General features: G+C 39.9%; 1 protein-coding gene across 3 annotated transcripts; it reads right to left on the reverse strand.

Annotated features, from left to right (window-relative positions):
• Positions 1–5,203: 5,203 nt before the first annotated feature.
• anpeplb (alanyl (membrane) aminopeptidase-like b) lies at positions 5,204–26,118 on the reverse strand. Of its 3 annotated transcripts, XM_034084776.1 has the most exons (20): positions 24,529–26,118; positions 21,984–22,126; positions 21,743–21,879; positions 21,274–21,394; positions 19,850–20,004; positions 19,639–19,752; positions 19,387–19,530; positions 18,443–18,508; positions 17,002–17,067; positions 16,759–16,907; positions 15,791–15,870; positions 15,353–15,486; positions 14,305–14,360; positions 14,026–14,173; positions 13,741–13,829; positions 12,950–13,060; positions 10,030–10,197; positions 9,290–9,430; positions 7,665–7,728; positions 5,204–6,071 (listed from the first exon to the last, which is right to left on the reverse strand). In XM_034084776.1, exons 1-20 carry the CDS (start codon positions 25,134–25,136, stop codon positions 5,937–5,939), a joined length of 2,829 nt encoding a protein of 942 aa, XP_033940667.1. In that variant the 5' UTR covers positions 25,137–26,118; the 3' UTR covers positions 5,204–5,936. The 3 variants fall into 3 exon arrangements, with proteins under 3 accessions (XP_033940667.1, XP_033940668.1, XP_071059537.1); XM_034084777.2 differs by lacking the exons at positions 5,204–6,071; positions 7,665–7,728 and adding an exon at positions 9,579–9,639 and having other exon boundaries at positions 9,304–9,430; XM_071203436.1 differs by lacking the exons at positions 5,204–6,071; positions 7,665–7,728; positions 9,290–9,430; positions 10,030–10,197 and adding an exon at positions 10,446–11,195.
• Positions 26,119–26,126: the final 8 nt, after the last annotated feature.

Raw genomic sequence — 26,126 nt, forward strand, 5'->3', positions numbered from 1 at the left:
GTTTTTGATACAATAAAAACTCAAGTTAGATACCGTTATTAATTAGCTGTAAGTTTTAGTTTGTTTGAACTTATTCATTATAATTATTGTACAAAATGGTATAAGAATGCAAACATTAAGATCTGTTCTGTTTAAATTGATTATAGTCTATTATCAATTCAGGATAAGAAACTAGTGTTGCTTGCATCCTATTTTAAAGGCATTTCTTTTTATAATCTACTAAAATGCAACAAAAAAAGGGTTTGATTCTATTAATTTTGTCTTTTTTATTGCACGTTGGCAGCAGATTCCTGTGTAGCTTCAGATCTGAGTTGTCTTATTAGTAAGCCTCATTTATACTTTTGTAGCAACACTATTTTTATATAATGGCAAAGAAAGGGTTCAGAGTCTTTTCTTTTTTCATGTGTCATATGTGGCAGCACTGTTCAATGTTTCTTGAAAACATTACCCACTGTAGTTTGTGACGTGTGAATAAACTCCAACTCTGTATCAACAACTCTGTTGTGTAACTTCAGTTAAATACTTGTATGTGTGTAGATTAGAAAGAGGAAAGATAAAGGATCTGCAGTATTTTATGAAGTATTAATCGTACAAAGGTCAGTTTTATACAAGTAGAAGTGTGTATTTACCTGGTAGTAGGCTGTCAGTAATGGCTACGCCTCTCTATTTGGACTGGTAGATCTCGGCAGACTGGCTACTTTAAAACTAGCTCTCGGTTAAAAAAAGGTTGGGCACCCCTGCTTTACATCATTACATTAACTTTGTACTGCTGCCGATCGCATTTACTTAAAACGCTGTGTTGTGTTAATATGTTATCCTGTTGAACAAAACGTGATAAGTAACATTTACGTGTGTTTGACACAAAACGTATTTTCTGCAATATTCTGAAATCCAATTGCTTTTTGTTGTGATAGCCCTTGAGATGCTAATTTCCAGTACGACCTACACAAATACGTCATCACTGCACCGCTCTGACATACCCAAATATCTAATAGTTTTAGTTGTCTGCGATCTGCCGAGGCCTACTCCCACCTTTCGAGTATGGCTGTACTGAGGTGTTTTTCCTCCGGAGACGTCGCGGAGAGACGGAGCGGCTCCACCTGTTGCTGCATGCGATCTGCGATTTACGGAGGCCTGCTCGTCGCAAAGAGACGGAGCGGCTCCACCTGTTGCTGCCTGCGATCTGCGATCTACGGAGGCCTGCTCCCACCTGTAGAATACGGCTGTACTGGAGAGGTTTTTACCCTGGAGTCGTCGCGGAGAGACGGAGTGGATCCACGCTTCGGGCTTGGCCTGCTTCCACCGGGCGTGTGCTGCTGTGCGGAGGAGGATTGTACCACCGCTGGGGCCTGCTTTCCACCTGTCCTGGTTCTGCTGTTGCAGAGGCCTGCTTTCACCCCGGGGATACCACAGAGGGACCGGAGCGCTTCCACGCTGCTCTTTTCGCCTGTCCTTTGCTGCTGTGCTGTTTTTGCTACTGTGTGCTGGTCTGGGAAAATGGCCCATATCGGGATTCTGCTGTGCCTGTTAACTGTCTTGGACTATGAGAAGACCTCTAGTCATTCTGAGGAGTCTACTGGATTCAGGTCTGTCCTGCCACCCGCAGTGGGCATCCCCTGCAAAGGTTCGGATGTGTTACACAAACAATTACCGGTTGCCTTGTCACAGTCAATCTGCTCGACAAAATATGTTTGTCTTTTTTGTTTTCCTGCGTTGATGGTTCTTCAGGACTGCTTCTTAAGCTCTAATCACACTCTCGCAGACTTTTCCGGTGTTTCTAAATTAGATGACAATGTATGTGTGTCGCTTAAGAGGAAAAGATGCCTGTTTTTTAATTTTTTTTAATTTTTGTTGTTATTACTGTCAGGAAATGTACAACCTAACCCTGGTCCGCCCAGTAGTAATAGTCAGATCGCTACTCCTGCTGATTTTAAAGCTAGGTCTGTGTTGGGTTTCATCCACTTGAATGTGCGCAGTCTGTTAGGTAAACTAGATTTTGTCCGTATCTGGGCGAGCTCGACTGACGCTGACGTCATTGTTTTATCAGAAACATGGCTAAACAAATCTATTTTGGCCTCTGACATTGCCTTAAATGGTTTTAATATGTATCGTACCGACCGGCCTAATAAAGGTGGTGGCGTTGCCATTTATGTTAAGAATAAGTTCAGTGTAACCACATTAGTTTCCAAATCGATCAGTAAGCAATTTGAATTTTTAGCCACAAATATAGAAGTGGCAAAGGGTCAACAGGTCATGGTAGTGAGTTGTTACAGACCTCCCTCAGCTGTCAAAGACTCCTTGTCTTCACTAGCAAATCTTTTATCACAACTAGACTACAAGGAAATAGTGCTACTTGGAGATTTTAACTGGGACTGGTTAACTGCAGTGTCAGAGGATTTTAAAAACCTTTGTATCTCTTTAAATGTTACTCAGATTGTGGACATTCCTACTCGCCCTAACATTAAATCCCCTAATAAATCCTCCCTAATTTATCCCATTTTAACTAATGTTCCCCATAAATATTCATCTGTGGGAGTATTTGCAAATGATCTGAGCGATCACTGTGTTGTAGCCACAATTAGGGATACTAAGGTCCAAAAGGTTAAACCTCGCATTATCATTAAGAGAGACAAAAACATTTTGTGGAGCAGGGTTTTGTTCATGATCTGTTTGATTTTGATTGGGGTACAATCGATCTGTGTGCTGATGTAGAAACTGCATGGTCTTATTTTTATCTTGGTTTTATGGAGATCATTGATAGACATGCACCCCTGCGTACATTTAGAGTAAAGGGACGAGACAATCCTTGGTTTTCTGCTGAACTGTCCAGTTTCCTTCATGAGAGAAACAAGGCCTGGGCAAAGGCTAGGAAATCAGGCTCAGAGGTAGAATGGCTGCATTTTAGGCAGCTAAGGAATAGCTTCACTTCACATGTCAAAAGTGCTAAATCTAAGTATTATCTGTCAGTTACCACAAATAATCTGAATAATCCTGAATTTTTTTGGAAAGCCATTAAATCGTTATCCACCGGCGATATCCATAATGACCTACCTCCGTGCATTACCACAGCATCTGGCATTATATCGGACAGGGCTACTATGCTAAATTGCTTTAATAAGCATTTTGTGTCCTGTGGTTCTCTATTTGATTCTGTCACTAACTCTGCTTCTGTGAACACTACAGTATGTGTATGTATATAGTATTTAGTTTTACCCATTTTACTGTTGATGTTGTTCGTGAAGCTTTAACCAAGTTAGATCCTAAGAAACCGGCTGGCCCGGACAACGTAGAACCTTTCTTTTTAAAGATAGCTGCAGATTGTATTGCTCCACCTCTCACTACTCTTTTTAACCTCTCTCTCAGCTCAAACACAATTCCAAAATGGTGGAAGTCAGCGTATGTCCTGCCTTTGCTAAAAGGAGGGGAGGCCACCTTATTAAATAACTATAGGCCCATCTCTAAGTTGTCAGTTCTGGCTAAGGTTCTTGAACGCCTAGTGAGTGAACAGGTAAAGGTGTTTTTATGTACAAATGACATCCTGTCTAAACATCAGTCAGAAGAAAGCAACATAGCACCATCACTGCTACAATGAAAGTGGTGAATGACATTACGAGTATTTTAGATAATAAGCAGAGTTGTGCAGCTCTGTTTATTGACCTTTCCAAAGCGTTTGATACAGTTGATCATCACATTTTAAAGCAGAGGCTAGCCAGTATAGGCATGTCCAGCCATGCAGTGGGGTGGTTTGTGAACTACCTCTCTGAAAGGTCCCAATGTGTTCACTTTGATGGGCTGTCTTCTGAGTGGTTGAACATTGCAAATGGTGTTCCCCAAGGTTCTGTTTTAGGTCCACTTTTATTCTCCATATATATCAACAATTTAGGTGAAAATGTGGATGAAGCTACTTTACATTTTTATGCGGATGATACCGTGATGTACTGTGCAGGTCCTTCCATTAAAGAGGCTGTAGTTAAATTACAGGCTGTTTTTAACATTATTCAGACTCAGCTCTCTGAACTAAAGCTTCTTTTAAATGTGGATAAAACTAAGGTAATGCTATTTTCTAAAGCTAAAAAGACACCAGAGCCTGTTTTAGATATTGTAACTACGCAAGGAATAACACTTGAAGTGGTTACCTGTTACAAATACCTTGGTATCTGGCTTGATGATTGTCTCACTTTTAAACTTCATGTCAATAACCTGCTAAAAAAGCAGAGGGTTAGGCTAGGGTTCTTTTTCAGGAACACGTCCTGTTTCTCGCTTGAGGCCAGGAAAAGGCTAGTCACTGTGACCTTTGACCTGTGCTGGACTATGGGGATCTGGTCTATATGAATGCACCTGCCAATTGCCTGGTCAAGTTAGATGCTGCGTATCACAGCGCACTGAGATTTGTGACAAACTGTAAAGCATTAACCCATCACTGTACCCTGTATGCAAGGGCTGGTTTGCTTTCACTAACTGTACGGAGGCTCAGTCACTGGTACATTTTTATATACAAAGCCATGTTAGGGAAACTTCCATCTTATATCTGCTCCCTGATCTCACGGAAAATTGTAAGTGGCTACTGCCTGAGATCGAATGCTGTGGTTTTATTAAATGTGCCAACTGCTAGGACTGTCTTAGGGAAGACAGCTTTTAGATGCGCAGCTCCTCTGTCTTGGAATAGTCTGCAAATTAAATGGAAACTGAACAATCTGGTGCCACTAAATGCTTTTAAAGCTCGGTTGGATGCTACTCAATCGGAAGCTATTGGTACCTGCTTATGTGGATAATTATGTAAATGATGCTGTATGATGTCCTTTTGTTGTTCTGTTTATGTTTTTATGTTTCATGTGGAACTACTTGAGCAGGTCTCCCTTGAAAAAGAGATTAATGATCTCAATGGGATTTATCTGTATAAATAAAGGTTTGAAATTAAATGAATATTAACTGATAACGCCAAATATTCATCGTTTGAATTCATGCCCCCGGGCGCCGTACATAATGGCAGCCCACTGCTCCTAACACTAGGATGGGTCAAATGCAGAGAAACCGTTTTGTTACATAGTACCGTAATGACAATAAGTTGAATCTTCTTCATGCACAAATACTTTACATGTGTTCAGTCGAGAGACATTGTAATCAGCTGCTTTTGTTGGTGTTGAATAAACAGGCTAAAAACAATCCAGTGGAGTGTTATATATTGAAAGAGTATTCAAACCTCAAGTTTTTTAAACAATATTTTATTGCTGGTTATTATCATGGTCATCTTCTTACAATAGATATTAAAGTGAGTCACTATAGCTATTGTAAAATATACATGTTAAGGATTAAATGACTTAATCAATGTTTTATTATCAAAAAACACAATTTCAACAACATACAACAATAATGCTGTCTTTGATTACAACATATATAAAACACATACATGTGTTCCTGTAAACAAATGGAGGAAGTTCTATCCTTTAGCTGTGTAAATGATTCATTTAACTGCTCCAATGAACCAGTGTTTGTTTTCCTAATACGTTAGAACAATGTTTTTTTGGAGAATAACATACCTATTGGAAGTTTCAATCCATTTTCAAATTTAACAAAATTTAACAAAGATTTTAAAACATCTCTGAGAAAGAGCAACAACAAAAATGATTTTCAAAAGTAAATGTGATCATTTTGAATCTAACATTAAACTTTTCAAACGACTATACTTCAATATAGCATCTTTAGTATCATGTGCAATAATGACCAACAGTAGGGTAATTCTCTTCTTACTTTGACTGTTAGCATTGAATATAGTATATAAATAATGTATATATACATACTGTAAACACTGCTGAGTCGGTTCTATGCTATGATTCAGTCTCACTGTTCAGTCTGGGGAATCGAATGATGATTATTTTCCCGATTAAGTCTTGATCAGCACCACTGGTCGTTAAGAATTCTTGTTTTTTTACATTCAATCAAGCTGTTTCTCTTTCAAACCACTTGAGTATAACATCTTTGTTCTCGCTGACCCACTGGATGTTGACTGCGGTTTGCTCAATGGCCTGGTACGAAGCTGGACCCAGATCATAATCCATCACAAAACGCTCCAGCTGTGTGTACGTACACACACACACACACACACACACACACACACACACACACACACACACACACACACACACACACACACACACACACACACACACACACACACACACACACACACACACACACACACACACACACACACACACACACACACACACACACACACACACACACACACACACACACACACACAGTAATGTTAGGTTAGGCAAAACATCTCTGACCACCATGGTTTTATCTTGCTTGATGATAATTCAATGAAAAGTACAGCCACATGGCTTTGTTAACCAGGTACACATAGAAGGCCAAATCTGACATTTCATCTTTCTATGTTCCAAACTCACACTTTTCTTCATCACCATAAACACACACACCATTTGTATAGATCTATAATCACCTACAAATATGGATTGTTGTGTTATCTTAGAATGAGCCTTTAGTATAAAAGTAAGGATCAAGTCCGTTTTACGGAGTTCAACTTGCTGCATGGCCATGTTCCTACATGAGCCCTGGCTCTAGAGAAGGCCTCTTTCTGTTTCACGTGACCTTTGTCAGCTCTAGATTTTCTACACACTTGAAAAAGGAGCTGTTACTAAAGGATGAGTTTTCAGTTGGTTGCATTCTGAAACATCACCACTAGACGTCACTAAATCCTTTACACTGGACCTAATTCAAAGCAGAATAAATTGAATATAGTTTGATTAAAAATGGGATTGACCAAAAGTGAAGAACAGGTAATGAAGGATGAACATGAAACCAGCGCAACAGTGTGGCTCACTGATGTATTTAACAACAATGGAACTCTATGGAACAGAAGAAGAGATATCAGGCTGTATAAATACTTATTAGTGGTGGTTTTCAACTTTTCATGAAATATTTTGGTAATAAAAATATATAAAAAATAACCAGCCTTCACCTTAAAGGTGGGGTAGGTAAGTTTCAGAAACCGGCTCGAGTGCACTAACATTTGAAAGTACACAGTTGAAAAGAATCCGCCCCTTCCTTCAGACTTCCTTACAGAGCACCTCCTCCAACACACATGAACGCGCATGACGTCAGCAGACTGGTGAAAGTGGCCGCCTGTTGCTGGCGAGTCATTGAAGTACTGCTGCAATGCACGCCCAATGACGGCACGAGATACATTTGTGCGTGCACGAGATGGAAGGCTGACAGACAGGGTGGTTGTACTTTTTACAGTACTACGGCTTCCACAGATGACATTTTTTAATGGATTTTTTGTCAAAGCACTTAAGATATTCATTGCTATCGGGATGTTAAGAGCATTCCATGGAATATAACAAAAAGTGTATCTCGAGCCGGTTTCTGAAACTTACCTACCCCACCTTTAAATGATAAAAAAAAATCATCTTAATGAGAATAAATGACATTGTAAGAGATCCGAGGTTTTGGCTCACAGATAAACTAACTTGCCATCATCCATTAACTGACGATGACAACGATACATCTGATAAGTTGTAGGGTGTATCCACTCATTTGTTGAATATGAATCAGTTAGCGGTGCGTGACTGGAGAGAGGAGTTCCCACTTGACAGTATTATCAATTTCATAATAATGATTAGACATCCATCAATTACCTCTTCCAGTTCGAACTGGGTGGAGAACCTGCCGGTCACTTCCTCGATCAGCGTGACTCCACCCCTGGAAGCAGAGACAGGGTGGACAAAATATCAGCAATTACACTGAACAAAAATATAAATGCAACACTTTTGTTTTTGCTCCCATTTCTCATGAGATGAACTCAAAGATCTAAAACATTTTCTATATACACAAAATAACCATTTCTCTCAAATATTGTTCACAAATCTGAAAAAATGTGTGATAGTGAGCACTTCTCCTTTGCCGAGATAATCCATCCCCCCTCACAGGTGTGGCATATCAAGATGCTGCTTAGACAGCATGATTATTGCACAGGTGTGCCTTAGGCTGGCCACAATAAAAGGCCACTCTGAAACGTATCTTCCACATAGTGCAACGCAGTTCAACAACACCACAAACAAAAGTCAACACATATCTCAAACAGTTTCTGCAAGAATCATGGCCTCAAAGAAGGTGGACTTTACTGCAGGAGTGTTGTATGAGACTGCATTGGTGTTAGCTGCCTAATAATACACTTGTTTTTATCGTAAAACAGTATGAAGAAGTCCGAGACCATTCTGCTAATTTGATTTAGCTCATCTGAGGTGTCCCTGTTTGCTCAGGAAATGAAACCCTGTCTGTCTGTTGTGTGTGTATTGTATAAACTTTGATACCAATGTATTTTTCGCTTCCTGGTAACGGCACACACAGTGGGAACTTTATGAAGGAGAGATAATGATAAGCACTGATTAAATAACAAGACCTTTGTACTTAATGACACCTGAAGAAGATTCTATTTATTATATTGTGTTCTTTTATGGCACTGCTTGTTTATTCAAGTGACTCGCCCGCTTGTCACTTCAGTGTCCAGAGACCTCTGTGATGAGGAGCCCATCAGCAGAACGTCCATAAAGACAACACAGACGACGACAACAACCTCGTCTTGAACTGGCAGCTCATGGCCTGAGAGCAGGTCATGAGACAGGTCTGAGAGGACTAGATAGATAGATGAGTTGTGGGGCTGATACTGCTCTTTAAACTACCACTGAGGCAGTGCTATGAGGTGGTGGAGGTTATTCCTTGAATCCATCATGTAGGTCTGTAATCAATGTTGCTAAGATGTAATGCCACAGCACAACCTGAGTCAAGTCTAGCAAAGTTAGGCTAAAAGTGTCCTAGACCCATCTCTGGATAGACACAGGCTGGTGTCAGGTCATATCTGTTTTCCTAACCACTTGTCCTAAATGGGAAACATCACGGGGTGAAGGAAAGATGTGAAGGAGAATTCAATCCGGACTTCAGATCTGTTTGTTGTTTGTAGTCAACTTCAGAAGAATTAGGACAAATGTGTGTGTCCGATTTCTGTCCCCATGAAAAAGTTGGATTGAGCTTTAAAGAAACCATAAGAAGAATGTCTGAGCTCCAAGTTCTCACAATCTCAACGCTGTGGTCGTTTCTCCACCCTATCATATGTTTTCGGGTTTAACCACAAGTACTCTTGTAAATCTGTCTGAATAAGAAACGGCTCCATGTAAACATAGCCATCAAGTATACATTGGTCAAACCCAATGCCACAATCTGTAAACTGTTCATGACTCAGAAAAATAAAGCAATATAACCTTACACATATCTGACATAGTTCCAGTGAGCTCTGATAAAGTTCCAGGCCAGCGCCTGCCCGGCCACATTCCTCGAGACGTAGCTTATAGAGGAAGTAACCTCCATCAGACGTATCAGCTCAGAGTCCAAAGTGTAATCCAGGTATCTGCAAGATAAGGAAGCCACTGTCAAACTCTTCACTTCATAATAGCAACTGTGTGTTTGGGATTCACCTTATCAAAGTCTAGCATATTGGAAGAAGGCATTATGTGCATGGTACAAAAGCATAGGGGACTCTGGGGACATATCCCTACCATTTTTTGAACATGCACATCTTGAGAACAGTTTGTCTGGTCAAACTTGGTCGGTGTATTTCTGGGGACACAAGAAGTGCTATTTGGTTTGGCCTGAAGTAATAAGTGTCACTGCTTTATTAAAACATCTTCCCCAGACCCCCCTACAAGGGTTTGGTTTACAAACATGACACCTTAGCACAACATGTTTGCAGGTATGTGTGTCGCCGTGGAGAACAGGGGTGTGCAAGTCTCCTAAAGAAAGATGTAGATTATTGGCTTCCTAAATATTTTCCCCCACACATATAATGGTTCCTATGACAACAGTCTGTAGCCTGACACTGTGAACCCTGTGTCTACAAATGGTAGGGAAACTAGTGTGTACAAAAAAAGGGTTGCACGCAATACAGTTTTATTTTTATCTGAAAGAAGTTTCCCAACCACTTTTCAAAACAAAAGGTAAAAAGGTCACCTGCTAAGCAGCCAGATCTTCTTGGTGCAGGACAGAGCCCTCCGGAGCCGGTCCCTCTCCGAGACGTCCGAGGAGCGAAGATACAGGCCCCAGGCAAACTCCCACTCCTCCTTCCCCCCATGAGCCACAGCGTGGCAGTAGATTACAGACCGCAGGTTAGGGTGGATACTGAATCACTCACACACACACACACACACACACACACACACACACACACACACACACACACACACACACACACACACACACACACACACACACACACACACACACACACACACACACACACACACACACACACACACACACACACACACACACACACACACACACACACACACACACACACACACACACACACACACACACACACACACACACACACACACACACACACACACACACACACACACACACACACACACACACACACACACACACACACACACACACACACACTTTCATTACATCAGGACTGTCTCATTTTCAACATGCCGTCTAAATGTATTAACACACTTTCATGCATGTACATGTATGTAGTAGTGGAAGTAGTACTCAGATCCTTTACTTAAGTAAAAGTACAAATACAATGGTCTCAAAATACTCCACTATTGATTTCAATTAGTAAAGTAAAGTAAAGTCAAAGTATGAAAGTATTAGCATCAAGACAAAATATACTTTTAAAGTACAAAACGTCAAAGTAGGCTTATGCATAATTAACATGATCCATTTCCGAATGATATAAAGTACACAAGAATTCAAAGTATCAAAAGTAAAATGAGTCATTATGCAGAATGGATCTTTTCCCAGTATTATATTATTTGGTTATTATTTAAAATCTCTTAAATGTAGTGGAGTAGACGTATACAGTAGGATTAAGGCGAGACACGGTCATTTATTTTGTGGGGTCTTAAACCAAAAAACGTGATTCGTTCAGATGCGTCACGTGGTGTGCTAAAACACTTCGCTTTCCACTGGAAAGTTTAAATCTCAAAATGGCAAAAGAACAGCAAAAAAAACATTCACAGGAAAGACGACAACAATTGTCTCTTGCATGAAGCAAGGTTAGACAAAAAACAAATGACCCCGAACATGAAATACCTTCACGGCGTGCGTCGAGGCGCCATCCAGAGAACAGGAGGGTTTAGCTAGCGCCTCACTGCAATCTTTAAAGGTCGTTTTCAAATTAGTTTTTCAAATGTCCACTTCAGTAGCACGTAGATACACCAAACCTTCCAGTTATATTCCTATCAATATTCTGAAGGTTTTTACAGAAGGGTTTGTTCATATATCATTCATAGCCTGAATTATATAACATGTTATACCTAAAAACATGGCGACAATTGATATTTTAGGGCTGTAAAAAGAGATATCCAAAATCCCTTCTGTAAAAGCCTTAGATACTAATATGACTACAAAATGAAACAAGAATTTTGAACCTGGCTTTATCCAATGTTCAGATTTGTGTTCCAGAAATGTATTAAAATATGCGCATATCTAATGAGATTATGGCTCATTTGCATATTTAAACATGCTATTTCAGAAAACTTGTAATACAAAAAACAATTGTCTTAATGTAAGTAATTAATTGGAGAGATTTCTAGCTGATATCTTTAAGTTACAAAAATTACCCTATTCATCTGTAGTGTCTCGCCTTAAAAGGGAAATACTCAAGTAAAACTATTTCAAAAAAGTACTTAAGTACAATACTAGAGTAAATATACTTAGTTACTAACCACTGAAAAACTGAAAAGTTGACTTTAATTAAATGTAATATGTCAACAAATTGCACATTACAGTTTTAGGTTCGTTGAAAGAAATAATATTCCGTTGAACCTAATGTAAAGTCAACGTTTCAGTTTTTTCATTGTGAAGAATACACATTTATTGAAAAGTCAATGTCTCTACTTTAAAGTTGCAGCTGGTTTCCAAAACACAAAGAAAGCCAGTGTGAAGGTACAGGAGTTTTGTTTTGGCAAACCCTTTTTCAATAAGTTGGAAAAGGGTTGCCATGGTCGCCAAAGTATATGATTTAAGCTTAGAGTGCATGTTAACATCCAGCCCAGAGCAACTTTAAAGATAAAAACCACAATGCAGACGGGGAACAGCAGGCACCAACAACAAACATGAAAAAGGGATCATAAGGACACCTACCTTTCTTAAATCATTGCTGGAGTGTAAAGCAACAGAACAGGATGACAGCTGTTACAGTGAGACCCTTAGAACCAACAGACCTCCAGTGTAGCATCATTTCAGAAGGTATGAAGTATAAAAAGTCTAGTTGCCAGCAGTGTGAACCTGTGATGTTGAGTACCCCAAGTTTCATGATAGAAATGTATAGTATGGGACCCCATTTGGGCAATTTGCACAATTAGCATAAATTGCATTCATTAGCATTAATTAGCCTATGCGGACAATAGCTAAAAAACGGGTCCCCTAAAACTTTACAATCAACCCAAAATTCATAAAAATTAGCCCACCAGTAAAATAGTAATAGAGTTTTATGAAATAAATGTTTAAAACAGGTCCCCAACACATAGTGCTGCCGGATGCTAACTTGCATGTTGGGCAATTTGCGTAATTAGCATCAGTTGCAATAATTAGCATATGGTGATATAGCACGTTTCTGCCATTTTTGATCCTGAAAAATTCAGAAATGGATTCAACATTCAAAATAGTCCAAATTGGCCAAGCCAGTTTTTAACTATAGTCACCATATGCTAATTATTGCAACTGATGCTAATTGTGCAAATTGCCCAACATGCAAGTTAGCATCCGGCAGCGCTATGTGTTGGGGACCTGTTTTAAACATTTATTTCATAAAACGTTGGGTCACTCAATCATTCCGGGTTCACTGTAGGACTATGGCAGATAGACAATAAATGTGATGTTAAAGATACTTATGCCATATTGTCCGTACTTGTTGGTGCTGTTGATTTTCATCAAGTCGGCATACATATGTTGAGCCATCTCAATGCATTCTGGGAGTTCGTTGGAACATGCCACATCTATGGCCTTTATCTGGATTTGCCTTGGAATAAAGCACAATGTCTATGTTAGAAGTGTAGATGTAATACATGATGATAAATGTAATGTAATAAGTGTTTCAAAGAAGATAGAGATGCGATTTTTTAAATAAAATATTTATTAATAGAGCTTTGATGAAAAATGCATTTGAATTCATTCAGCTTGATATGTCATTTATTAAGGAACATTATTACGTTGAATTACAAGCACATTTCGGAGATTAGCTGAATATTTATAAATTATCAGTAGGTGTTAAATGATGATGATCCTTTAATATCTTCACAGCTTTACACTTTTCATACCAGTACTGCATATATTTTGTTTTTTACGAGTATTTTTTCATATTATACTGTACGTAGTTGTTAGGTATATATATTATATATACATTATTTGTTGGTTGTTTTTCTGACAATGTATTTTCTTTGACTGTGTTTATGCACGCACCATACCGACTTAAGGCAATAATGCTGTTTCTGATTCTGATGAATAAGTCCTAATAAAAAAATACAATATATATAAAACACTGTATCTTGGTAGGTTGGTCTTTGCTAATGTGCTGAAGTTTCACACACACAAAGGTATTTAAAATGATGATACCAAAGAACCATCCAATCAAGTCATTGTTGTTGTATCCGAAACATGTGATAGTGTTATATGACGCCATACAAACCCATGTTTCCTTACTGTGAGGCGTGATCAGTTGGGACGTTGGAATTGTCTGTGTCGTTTCTGAAAGAATTGTAAAGGCCTTCAACCTGATTACGGAGGTACATCTACAGGAAGAGACACATTTACAGCAGAGTTACAGGAACACACACAACACTTTTATGACTCATCTCTTCATATCCTGATGTGGGAAGGACATTGACACCAATCACATCTAGTAGTTAAATCCTGCTTCTTCATGTAATACAGTCAATTCATTTAGTGATGTTAGAAAGAATTGTTAATTGTTTTAATAGTACATGCCTGCATTGGTCCATACACCTCAGATCGGTCGAACATGCGGACAAAGTACCCGAGGTTGCTGATGGTTGCTGCCCAGGGTATTAGCTCCGTCTCATTCCGAATGAAGCGCGTTAAATTTAGCGCCAGAGTCACGTCGACGAGTTTGGCCCTGAGGAAAACAGAGATAACATTTGTAGGAAGAGGCAGACATTAGCTTGCCCTTATTTAAAAAAACAACAGGTTTGATCAGAACACACTTGGATTTGTAGCAGTGTGGTTTTTCTGAATCCAAGTGATTACCTTGCCAAGTTAAATGCATCGTCAATAAGCTGCCCTCTGTTCTTCAGTGGGATCCGCTGGAAGAAGAGCAACATTAGGGGCAGTTACATTTGAGTTTATAAAGACTCCAAGCATGTAGACATCTGAAATCAAGGATATTACTATAAATGTGAAAATTCTGCATTAGATCAGGAAACAATAACTTTTTACTATTTTAAAAGTTCGATATAAAGCCTTAATTTCTTTAAATGTAAGCTATGCTCCTGTGTTAGGAGTTCTGTCTAAAGATGCTTACCAAAAGAGTGGTACAGTGATGGTGCATCGTTTTTCAAAAAGCAATGATTTCCCCAGTGGCACACACGTTTTGGAAACGCACCCGCTTTGTTTTGCAGGTTAACGTCCAACTACTTACACCAGTTTGTGACATTTGAAGCTTAAATGCAATCGCCAGAAGTAAAAAGCAAAGGTGGGGCTCCAAATGACCGACATCACATCTCATGACTTCACGTCACCACCGCTGAGCTAAGTCACCACCGCTAAGCTAAGTCACCACCGCTGAGCTAAGTCACCACCGCTGAGCTAAGTCACCACCGCTGAGCTAAGTCACCACCGCTGAGCTAAGTCACCACCGCTGAGCTAAGTCACCACCGCTAAGCTAAGTCACCACCGCTGAGCTACAGTCAGTCAGTTCATCCAGACTGTTATAAACTGATAAATGTAGACATTCATGTTCCCCAGAGGATGATTCATATTGATTGTATTGATGCCTTAACGTTCCATCAAGACCATCAATATTTTCACTTATTCAGCAAAATATCTTAACATCTAACATTAACATCTAACGGATGGATTGGCACAGATTTGGGTACAGATATTCATGTTCCAAACAGGATGTCATGTAATAACTTTAGCTATGATATAACAATGCACAAACCCTAATCTGATGGAATTGAACTCACTGGTATTGCTAGATAGAGAGTCTGGGGATCTGCAAAATCATTTGAATGTATCCTCTGGGAACCATGAATGCCCCAGAGTGCTGGACCTCATGGTTTGGCTCAGTACTCACACGTGGGTCTTTCTGCAACTGAGTGAGGAGGCGATCCCAGTTCTCTGGGTTGTAGTTGACTCTGTAGTATCCAGTACAGTTGACGTTTGCCAGAATCCACTCTCCTTTAGTTGCAACAAATTCGTCTTTCATTGCTGTTCAAAAAGCAATAACATAAAAGATCAATGGAACAGTATGAACACACATTAAAAACGATATGAAAAGTTATCTTGTGTATAAGGTCATCTTTCTCGGTCTCAGCAAACTTTTACTGGATTTTACCCAATCAAGGACCTTCACATAGATGCCTTAAGATGTCCAAATAATTATTTATATTTAAACGTTATTTGATATGTTCTGGGCCTGATGAAATACAAAAGATCTAATGTAATGGTTGTTTGTCCAAAATGCAAACAAAGCTGTTTCAGGAGAAAGGCTCTGTGCTTTACATCCCGTTACCTGACTCGCCGGGTTTCAACCAGATCAGACGAAACAGAGTTGTATATTTCATGGCTCTGATCGGGATGTGCCACGAAAGACTAAATGGACAGAAAACAAAAGACAAAAACAATTAGGATGCTCATAGTCGAGGAAAGGCTTCTTCAGTGTCTAGCAATGAAGAATTGAAAGGCAACTTAGAAAGAAGCTTTTTAAGATGACCTGTAAAAGGGTGCATGAAATCAAATCTCCTGTCCAATAACCAGTTCTCTGCACTTCCAACATGCACAAGTCCAGAGCTGTTCCGAGTATGGCTAATGCAAGTTAAGAATGTGTCAGCAGGCAGTGTTATTGAACACACTGTTAGAACAAATATATAATACAGTCTGTTGCAGTGCAGGCGTGGCAGACACAAGTGATTGCTAAATAAATAACTGCATTCTGCCACACACCTGAGTTTGAATGACAATTCTTCTTCAGTAAGACATTTTTGAGTGAAGTCACTTGAAGACAAATTCATGAACTTTGGCATTTGAAAGATAGTAAATGTCAAATATGTTCTCAATGTGTGTCCAAATGGGCACTGACCACATCACTGCATGTATTCACATTTTCCAGCAAGATTCAAGTAAACAAGCAAACGAATGATAACACCATCTTAACTAGCGGGATTCCTTTGCACTGGTGTTGGATGTTGACAGAAATCCAATATATCTAATCCATATTAGGAATATGTTACATTATTTTAGCCTAAAAATATTTATTTCATTGACTTAAAAAAAAAGTGTGTGCATGTCAATGGTCTGCAAAGGTTAAAATCCCTATGTTCCCCACAGAGGGAGTTTCTCTCCCACGCACTCTAAAGACTTAATGCTTAAGATGTTCATTTATTTGATTGAAAATATTAACTGATTCTTACTCAATATTCATTTCAATGTTATGAGTATTATAAGAGCTTTGACCTAAACGGGTACACATTTGGCGCATACCTAGATACTGCTGAGTCATTGAACAGGAAGTGCTTCTGGAAGGCTTCTCCACTGGTAGTGTTGATGGTGATAACAGGGTAGCCGATTTGTTTTGTCCAGCTGTTCATCACCTCGGCAATATTCCTTTCGCCTGTACTCTCGTCATCTGCCTGCACCATTTATTATATGAATAACATAGACTCATCAATGATTACTTACCAAACATTTGCATGTGGAAATACCTGATTTAATCCAACACTTTACCTTTTGTATGTATTCCCAGAGGATGTTCTGGTCTGTGTTTTTATACTTCCAGTCTGAGAGGTACCTCTAAAACAGAAACACCGAGAGATCCAGATAGAAGTTACAGTTACGTTTAAAAAGTATTATTTTCATTTGCCAAATCGCCGAAAAGACATTGCAACAGCAAAGATGTTGAAGATGATGTATGTCTACAATGTTGTAAAGTTCGTCTAACATTGTGGATTTTAAACTTGTTTCTTTGTCTTTTCACATTGCAATAACAACCAACAACAACCAAAACCAGATGTTGGAATGTTAGACTTTAGAGCAGGGGTGGGGAACCTTTTTCCTCTCAAGGGCCATTTACATTTTTTCAACATCCTCCGAGGGCCGTACAAATTATTGACCTCTGCTTAAAAAAACTAAAATCACAGCCCATTCATTTGGCCTTTCTTTCATGCTGTGCAAAGAAAAAGCAACCTCTGAATCCAGATATCTCACCATGATGATGCATGCACGTGCACGGTGTGGCGTGAACACCAAAACAGAAAGATATGGACACAAGATGTGTGCAAATGTATTTAGACTCCTATCCATGTGGACATGATTTAAGTGGGGGGGGACCTAACCTCCTCGAGGGGGGTTCGCTCCCCGGGAAGATTTTTTTTTAAATAAAGCATCAATCTGGTGCACTTTGAGAGCAACATTTTCATTCTGGTGCTCTCCGTCAGCACTACACCCCTGTCAGACGAGACATATACCACGTGATGACAAATTAGGCTCGTGTTGTGTTCAAGGACCCTGACCGTGGCCAGGAAAAACAGGCACTCGCTAGTTTAATTTTTTTGCGGTCTAGATTTCTTTCATTTTTGCGTGTGTTTATAAATTACCTCGAGGGCCGTACCAAATGGTCTCGCGGGCCGTATACGGCCCGGGGGGCCATACCAAATGGTCTCGCGGGCCGTATACGGCCCGGGGGCCGGAGGTTCCCCACCCCTGCTTTAGAGCAACATAACAGTTTGTCCAAATAACCTAAGCTAACTGACTTCATGACTCCAAACTCAAATAAACAGTGTCAGTTAAAAAATCTGGAACATGCTAGTGCTAGTTAGCCACCATTGCTCTTACAGCTGCTTTGGGTCTTCTCTGTACTGTGCTAATTGTACCTTATCCCTTTTCCAGTATTGCACAAAACCTAGAAATTGAAACTGAAAATCAAGCATGTTCTTGTGCTCATTAACGAGATAGTTTGACCCAATATCAACACCACTTTTGAAGTTTTTATCATTTCAGTCCCCCATTTAAGGCATCGCATTTTATATTAGCTCTCCCACCCATGTAGTAAGCCATGTAATTGGACAAACTTTGGTATTACCAAAAGGATGCACAGTCCGCAGAGGCAATTATAAAGACTACAGCTGTATTTCAGCCCAACTGAATGAGATTAAATGTAATTGCTTACTCCGATTGCTTTGTCGAAAACGGGCTGATCCACGATGTCTGCCAGCATTACCAGCACAGCTGCCCCCTACAGAGTGAACACCAAATACATGTTACATGAACATACTGAAGAGACTGCTCACTTGAGAAAAACAAATATATATCTTCCCTGTTTTTTCCCTGGGGATTCTGTATCTTTAGCAGTTGCCTGATTGGCTCTTGGATCACTGTAGCCAGCCTGAATGCATTTCAAATGCCTCATGCCCATAAAGCATTTGATATCATTTCCTATGCTTCTGGTGAAACACTGCAGGAGCAAAGCAGTGTAGTGTACGTCTGAACAGATGCAAAGTCCTGGGGCTCAGTGCAAATTCAACAAACTCATGACAAAAGCATCTGTATAGTAATGAGTCATAATGAAACTTGATACAACTAAACGGACACGTTTCATTTGATTAAATTATATGAAATCTTTTTTTGAGGTAACTCAGCAAAAAAACAGACAACTATTGTTTTCTCAAGTGAATGCATTACACTGCCTAATAGGACGTACCCACATTGACATCACAGAGGTTCGGTCCTCGGGCTGTTCTCGGTGATGTATGTAATACAAGTTGTGAGATAATTGCCTAAAAAGTGTATTCATACATTTTCTTTAGTTTTATTTTAAAATTGCCAACATTCATTTTCAGAAATGCTGTGATCATGTCAGCCTCTTCTGAATGTCCACATTACTCAGCCTGAATCTCATTCAAAGATCATTTAAGCTCCTGCACTGATTTGATATAAAATCGTAGTTTAATGTTTACAACTCCAAATACAGTATCTTAAAAAGCACTTATCTACATCTGAGAAATCTAAAGTATTATGCCCCCCCATGAGCTTGATTTTGGACCGTGGTATTAATAAAATCCTTCGCCATGCTTCCTCATGCAGGGTGTATTCATTGAAATGTGCTGCCTCTACCTTACAGTAGGTTATAGTATCAAACATCTGCATGATCTGAGAAGGGGTCTGCACATCTGCCTGAGACTTGCTGAGGGGACGAGAGGAGGCCAGAGCGTCCGCCTCAAACGCATAGTGGAGGTTGTTCAGGATATGTACATCTTTCTGGGGAAACAAGAAGAGACATGCTGCATCACAACATGAAGAGATGGAGCTGTGTTTGGCTGTTCATGACCCTCATAATGAAGAGGTGAAGGTTTGGTCTGAACTTACTAATTTAAAGTCCGGCTCAACAGCGTCCACTGCATAGAAGGTCATGTAGCTGGCAAAGCCCTCGTTCAGCCAAATCTCATTCCACCATTTCATCGTCACCAGATTGCCAAACCACTGTCGACAAAAAAAAGCAATGCTAATGTCATTTTGGCATTTCTCCTTTTGACTTTGAATTATTGACAAAAGTGGATGAAGAGCAGTTTCCTCTAACCTGGTGTGCCAGTTCATGTGCAATGAGTGTAGCGATGTTTTCCTTGTCAAGCCGAGAGGACACCCCCTCCTCATAGAGCAGCGCCCCCTCTTGGTACGTGATCAGCCCCAAGTTTTCCATTCCGTCGGAAATTAAGTCTGGCAGTGCAATCTGATCTGGAGGAGTCACAGAAATATGGACAAGATGATACATACATTTGGAATGTGTGGTTCCTTACTGGCTGTGCCCACAGGAGCCGGAATATATTGTGTAAGCTTTTTTTTATCAGAATTGTTTAGATGCCAACATTCTTTCCAAAACAAAAAAGTATCTACAACAAACATAAGTCATTTACAAACAATTAAGAAATAAATCAGCATGATCTGTTAAAAGACTGAGCCCCTATCTATAAAGGCATTGAAATACATTAAGTTGATCATTTTTGAATTGTTTTCTTGAGAATAAAAGTTTGGATGTTGTTGGATGATGTTGATCGCCTAACGAGTGACGGAGGGTGGAACTGAGGCTGAGGATCTTTGACAGCTTTCCCATGATCTTCCAACCGATTCTTAGCACTCTTCCTTCATCTTTCTACCTGTTGACCTCTTCCTCCTTTCATCCCTTCATCCTATACCACTGGTATGTGTGTGTGCCCTGATCAGGCGCTCCTAGTGTGATGTGTCATGTCTAGCTGTAGTTTCCCGTTATGGTTTTGTAGTCCTTATCGTTTCCCCTCCAGGTGTACCCATTTGTAATGAACCCAGGTGTGTCTTGTCTCGTCATTACCTCATGTATAAGTATTCTGCTTTCCCCTTTGTCTGGGGCTGATCCTGTCTGTGCAGTTTGTGTTCTTGTCTGTCATTACTTTATCTTTCCTTTGTTCAACCATGGTGGTAATTATTAATTAAATTCTTTTTTTGATTACTTCGGCTACCGTCTCCTTTATTATGTTGCCTTGACTCGACATTGAGCCTGCTAACAGTCAATGGTAACGTAATAACCACATGTCTTCCCCCTTTCACACATTGACCCCTTCATCCCTTCCCTTCCTATATCTATCCAATACTATATATGCATACTTTTCCAAATGTGTCATTCTAGGTACTGTCTTGGGGCCCATAATCGGCTCAAACTGAAATTCCCAGAGACAGAACCCCCACCAAGAGTCTCCCACTGCCCTGACTTCAGTACGTCCCCCCAAACCAGCCTCACAAACAATATTTGTCCCCTTCAAGCCCCCTCCCCTCCCCTACATCCATCCATTTATTCTAACCCTAACCCTCCTTCATTAAATCTTTAAATGACAAAATGTTGGGGTACGGTACTAGCTAGTGAACCCTATAGCAAACAAGTCAAAAATGAGTAGCCTGTACTGTATACTAATATCAAATGATAAAGAAGTAGGATATAGCCTACATGTTCTTCCTGTGTAGACAAAGACTTACCGAGCTTTCTCTGTGGGTATATAATGCCAAAACGGCGCTCAAAGTAGTCGAGAATCCTTCCCGTGATATCCGCTGCATATTTAGCGTGTCCTGCTGCAGTGGCCTTAGGACGAGCGTACGTCTGTATGGGAAAACATAAGCCACGCAAGATACATATTTTGGTTTTGTACTTTTACATATTTATAATTTGAAATAATCCCAAAAGTGTGGGAGTGACATGTAAAAAAACTAAGTTATTAAACCTGAAAATTATTCAGTTATTGGATACGGTTTGGTTTCATGGTTCCGAATGTTATTTTGATATGACATATGCCATAACATTTTGACTCTATTCAGTACCTATGGTTATTTGAATGAACATAATTCCCATCATATATCTAAAACCTGATCTGAAAGTGATAGAAGCAAACATCAACTCCATACCGAGAATAAAGACATATCATTGATCCCACGTCTACAGTACACATACATTGATTTTCACACGGTGATTTGAGGAGGGGGTTGGAGTAAACTCTGAAACCGTGAAGGCAAACAGGTACGTTGACATCAACGGTGTTGGCTGAAAAGATGTGGATTTCCAATCGTCGTCTATAACATTGGCGCCATCTGAGAAACAAAGAAGACCAGTATTAGGACGATGTATTGGATCATGTTGAAGAGAAATTAAGTACTATATTATGTTTTTGGATGGTGACTGCTTGTTTTTTTACCTGTATTTATGCCATTCGCTAGAGCCGTCGTGATTCTCCTGTGGATTATTGTCACCTCAAACTCTGCCTTAAAATCTGGCTCATCGAAACAAGGGAACACTCTCCTGGCAAATGTTGGTTCCAGACTGGTGGCAATAAGGAATCTACAATTACAGAGAAAGACAGTGTATTGTCAGGTAAACACTGCGGGAACACTGGATACAGATAATGAGGATACAATTTGGATATCATAAAAACCCATAATACATTCCGTTGAATTTTAACTCCATCAAATGTGCGTATTTTAAATACTGGTGGATAGTGTCATTGTGTGTCCTCTACGTTTGTAACAGGTAGATTGTAAGTTTGGCACAAACCATGACAAAAGTTGATTTATTGAGAATAACTAACACATATCTGCCAATGCCAAATTCATATCTCTAGTGGTGAGTGGAGATTGTCAGGTGATAGTGCATTGTAGCAGCACGTTGAGGTGGTCTTAAAACTTTGAAGGGTGAAATATGACTCTGGCAACTGAGCAACATCTGAGTGCCCAGTACCTATTATTTGGTTTCTAATGTTAAGCATAATAGCAAGATGAAGACAAAAGTGAGTTGGGGTATACTATTTCCTTAGAGAGAACACTATAAATAAAGGGACAAACGTGTGTGTGTGTGTGTGTGTGTGTGTCACCATACACTACTAGCACATTATTCATGATAAATGAATCAGTTACAGAAAGTAGACAGAAAACAGCTTCATCAAAAATACATCAAGTTTATTCCGTCTGTTTGAAACCACATATACTGTATATCTGGAATGTACATAAGAACACATACTCAAGTATTGTACTTAAGTACAAGTTTGGGGTACTTTTACTTCACCTGAGTATTTTTATTTTATTCTACTTGTTACTTCTACTCCTCTACATTTCAGAAGCCATAATGAACTTCTCACTCCATTACATTTATTTGACAGCCTTAGTTATTTTTTATTTGATAGATTCAGATGAATAGCTGACACAAAATGTTGTTATTTTCCCTTTAGCAAAAGACCTCAGGACATCCTCAACATCTAGATGTACTCAGATTGACTGACTCCAATCTGAAAAATCTTTGAATTGTTCACAAAAAGATAGGAACATTAATGAGGAGCGTCACTTTGATTTGAATGATTATATAGATTGTGAGCACAGTGTTTCCTTCTCTATTTTTTTGATTGTATTCTAAATATTATCATGAAAGTCAAGATGTTACTATACTGTGAAAGAGGATTAGAGTCTCATGTGAAACATTTTTGACGATCTGACCAAAACTTTTTTTTTTTTTTAAAGTTCTGAGAATTTAGACTTTTTTTCTCAGAACTTTTGGTCAGATCTCGATAACGTTCCACATGCGGCCCTAATCCTCGTCTGTTCTATACTTTCCGGATTGTTTTACATATTATATTGCATATATACTTAACATATTGCAGCCGACAACTACTGTATATACATTTGATCTTACTTTGGATTTACTTTCTTATTTTATCTTTTTATAAGATTAGAGTATATTATTTGATCTTTTTATAAGATTAGAGTATATTATTTGATCTTTCCGACAGAACAGTAAACAATGGAGTGATGATATTAGTATGGTCTCACTACATTCAGTTGAGAATGTTTCAACCTGCCAACGTTAAAGAAAACCTCCAAAATAAAAGCAAAATGATTCTTTAACCTCTTTAATATTTCAATGTTTCTACATGTGTTGGATATAGGAGATGGCTCGAGGAGCTACTGCAAGTAACGTCAGAACACATTATGTTTCAGTGTTGAGTAATTAGACAATAATAATGGATTCATTCATCATTATTATTTATTTATTGCTTTTTTATTAATTCTACCGTGTTGTGTAATGTTTATTTATACTGTTCATGCTCACTACTTGTAGCACTTCGGGATTTGAATTCAAATATGAAGTGCTTTATAAATGGAACCCATTATTATTATTATTATTATTATTATTATTATTATAAGCAATGAGTTCATGATTACATTTTAGGGAAACTAAGTCAAAGAAAGTGACAGACAGAAGGTCATAATTTGGTCTAATAACTAAATCAGAAGGAAGGGGAATTTACAACACAGAACTGTAGTGGGTGTCAGATAAAAAGGCTTAATGCTGAACATACGTTCTTTCAGTCTCTGTGAAACCGTAGCAATAGAACTGAGGATTAGAGCTCCATTTAGTTCAAATCTGAATTTCTCAAAATTCTAAGAAAAAAAAGTTTTCTCTCAGAATTCAGATTTTCCTTCTCGGAATTTCGACATCTCGGAATAAAAAATAAATAACTCTTTGTCAGATCTCCATTTTTTTAATTTACATGTGGCCCTAATCCATTTCCATATATGTGTACATCTTGAAGTCACAAAGTAAAACATAAGGGAATTGTAACATTTGGTTGTCCTTGCTAAAACTTGGCAGGATGTTTTCTTAAGCAAAAAGTATATCGTCAGAATAGTTTGACGCCATTATCACTAATTCTTCACACATACACTCAAAAGCTTTAAACTCTTTGTACCCACCTGTCTGTATCTGTATCGTCTTCATGAGCTGGGATACCTTCTTCATATGAGCTACCATACAGCCCCTCGAGACCACCTGATACTTCTCCTCTGAAAGACAGAAACAAACTGTAGTTCCCCCCCGTCTTCAAAGCATAATCCAACTCGATCTCCAGGAAGTTAGTTTGGTCGTGGTGGCTTTCCATTCTGGTAACACGGAACCCTTCATCGGTGTCTGTGCTCGCCACCACTGGACCATAAACATTCAGGTTCTGGCTGTGGAGGTAGATGGAGCTCGTGCCCTGGACACAATGAAAGTAAACGGTGGTGTTTCCAGTGAAGAGCGCCGTCTGGTTGGGGCTGGTGACGTTAACCTCCTCGAGGATCTGGCTGTAGAAGCGAGGCCAGAGCAAGACCTTGTATCTCTCCGGGACCAGGTTCTTCGGAAGCCGCGTGACGGGCGGTAGACCCGTGGTGGTGGGAGGGAAAGTCGGCCGGGGCGTGGGATTCATTGTAGTGATCTGGATTTTGTACAAAATGACCATGGTGACAATGCCTGCTATGGCGGAGGCCGTCAGGACGACGAAGGCGGCGGCGAACGCCTTGCTGACCGAGGAGTTCTTAGACATGGTGGTCTGTCCCGAAGGTGCTTGTCAGGAAGAGATTAGTTCGATGAGTCCCTCAGCTTGAGTGCCTCTGCAGTGATCCGAGCACAACCAAGTAACCTCCTTCCCGTGAACTGGGCTTGGCCTAAGCAAATTACGACTGTACTTAGATTAAGCATTAACTCGGGCATCGCCAAAGGAGCAAAGAGTAAGCGTCCGTGTGAAGAGGGCGATGTTCACTGGCCGTGTTGTAAATAATCGGTCAGATTGTGCTCTCAAACATCTGGAGGTGGTTTCTGAGATCTGGCCACTAATAAAGGGGTTAGGTAAACTTCAGGAACACTTTCCCTAAAGTGCACTCGTCACACACTCCCTCACTGCGGTCACAATAAGCACACGCCTGAGTGGGAAAACGAGCTGCTGGTGAGCAACAGTCCTTCAGAGGAAGCTTGGGATGGAAGGTGTCCAGACTGCAGTGATGGCTCCTGATAACAACCGCAATGCACGGGGGTCAGATGACTGCTTCAATAAAGAAACATGTCAACAGATCCTGACCTAGAAAGGAGAAGTATGTGAAGGGAGGATAGGAGGAGGGGTTGGGTGAGAGAGGAGAGGAGAGAGGAGGAGGAGGATCTAAAGTGTTTTATGGAATTAGCTAGAACTGCCCAACCTCAGGAGATCACGACCCCCGCCTCCACAACACCCACACGATGACTCGCCTCAGGAGAGGAACATTCAGAGGCTAAAAGGCAACAGTGAGGAGAAATAGGCCCTGAGCAGGGTGCGCCGACAGATGTGTGTGCTGAGAACAGATGTTCCTGTTGCAGGTTCCAGGAAGTCAAACCAATCCGACCACGTTGAAACAGTGAGATGTCTCGAACAAGAGATACGACGGCAGAGACTGAGCCGGGTGGAGGGGGACCTTTGTGGAGCGGCCGTAACGATGTGCATTACATGTGACCCCAGAACGAGGACACGTTGCTCAGGAGGGATCTTCTTCTCAGAAACCAGGGG

The sequence above is a fragment of the Pseudochaenichthys georgianus genome, chromosome 6 (assembly GCF_902827115.2).
Source record: "Pseudochaenichthys georgianus chromosome 6, fPseGeo1.2, whole genome shotgun sequence".
Classification (NCBI taxonomy): domain Eukaryota; kingdom Metazoa; phylum Chordata; class Actinopteri; order Perciformes; family Channichthyidae; genus Pseudochaenichthys; species Pseudochaenichthys georgianus.

Bases quoted from the DNA above. Each gene is read 5' to 3' on its own strand.
- anpeplb (XM_034084776.1), bottom strand. From the start codon at position 25,136: ATGTCTAAGAACTCCTCGGTCAGCAAGGCGTTCGCCGCCGCCTTCGTC. The intron at 22,127-24,528 runs GTGGGTACAAAG...CTGTAATTGTAG, and splicing joins GACGATACAGATACAGACAG to ATTCCTTATTGCCACCAGTC. The intron at 21,880-21,983 runs GTAAAAAAACAA...TTTGTTTCTCAG, and splicing joins AGCGAATGGCATAAATACAG to ATGGCGCCAATGTTATAGAC.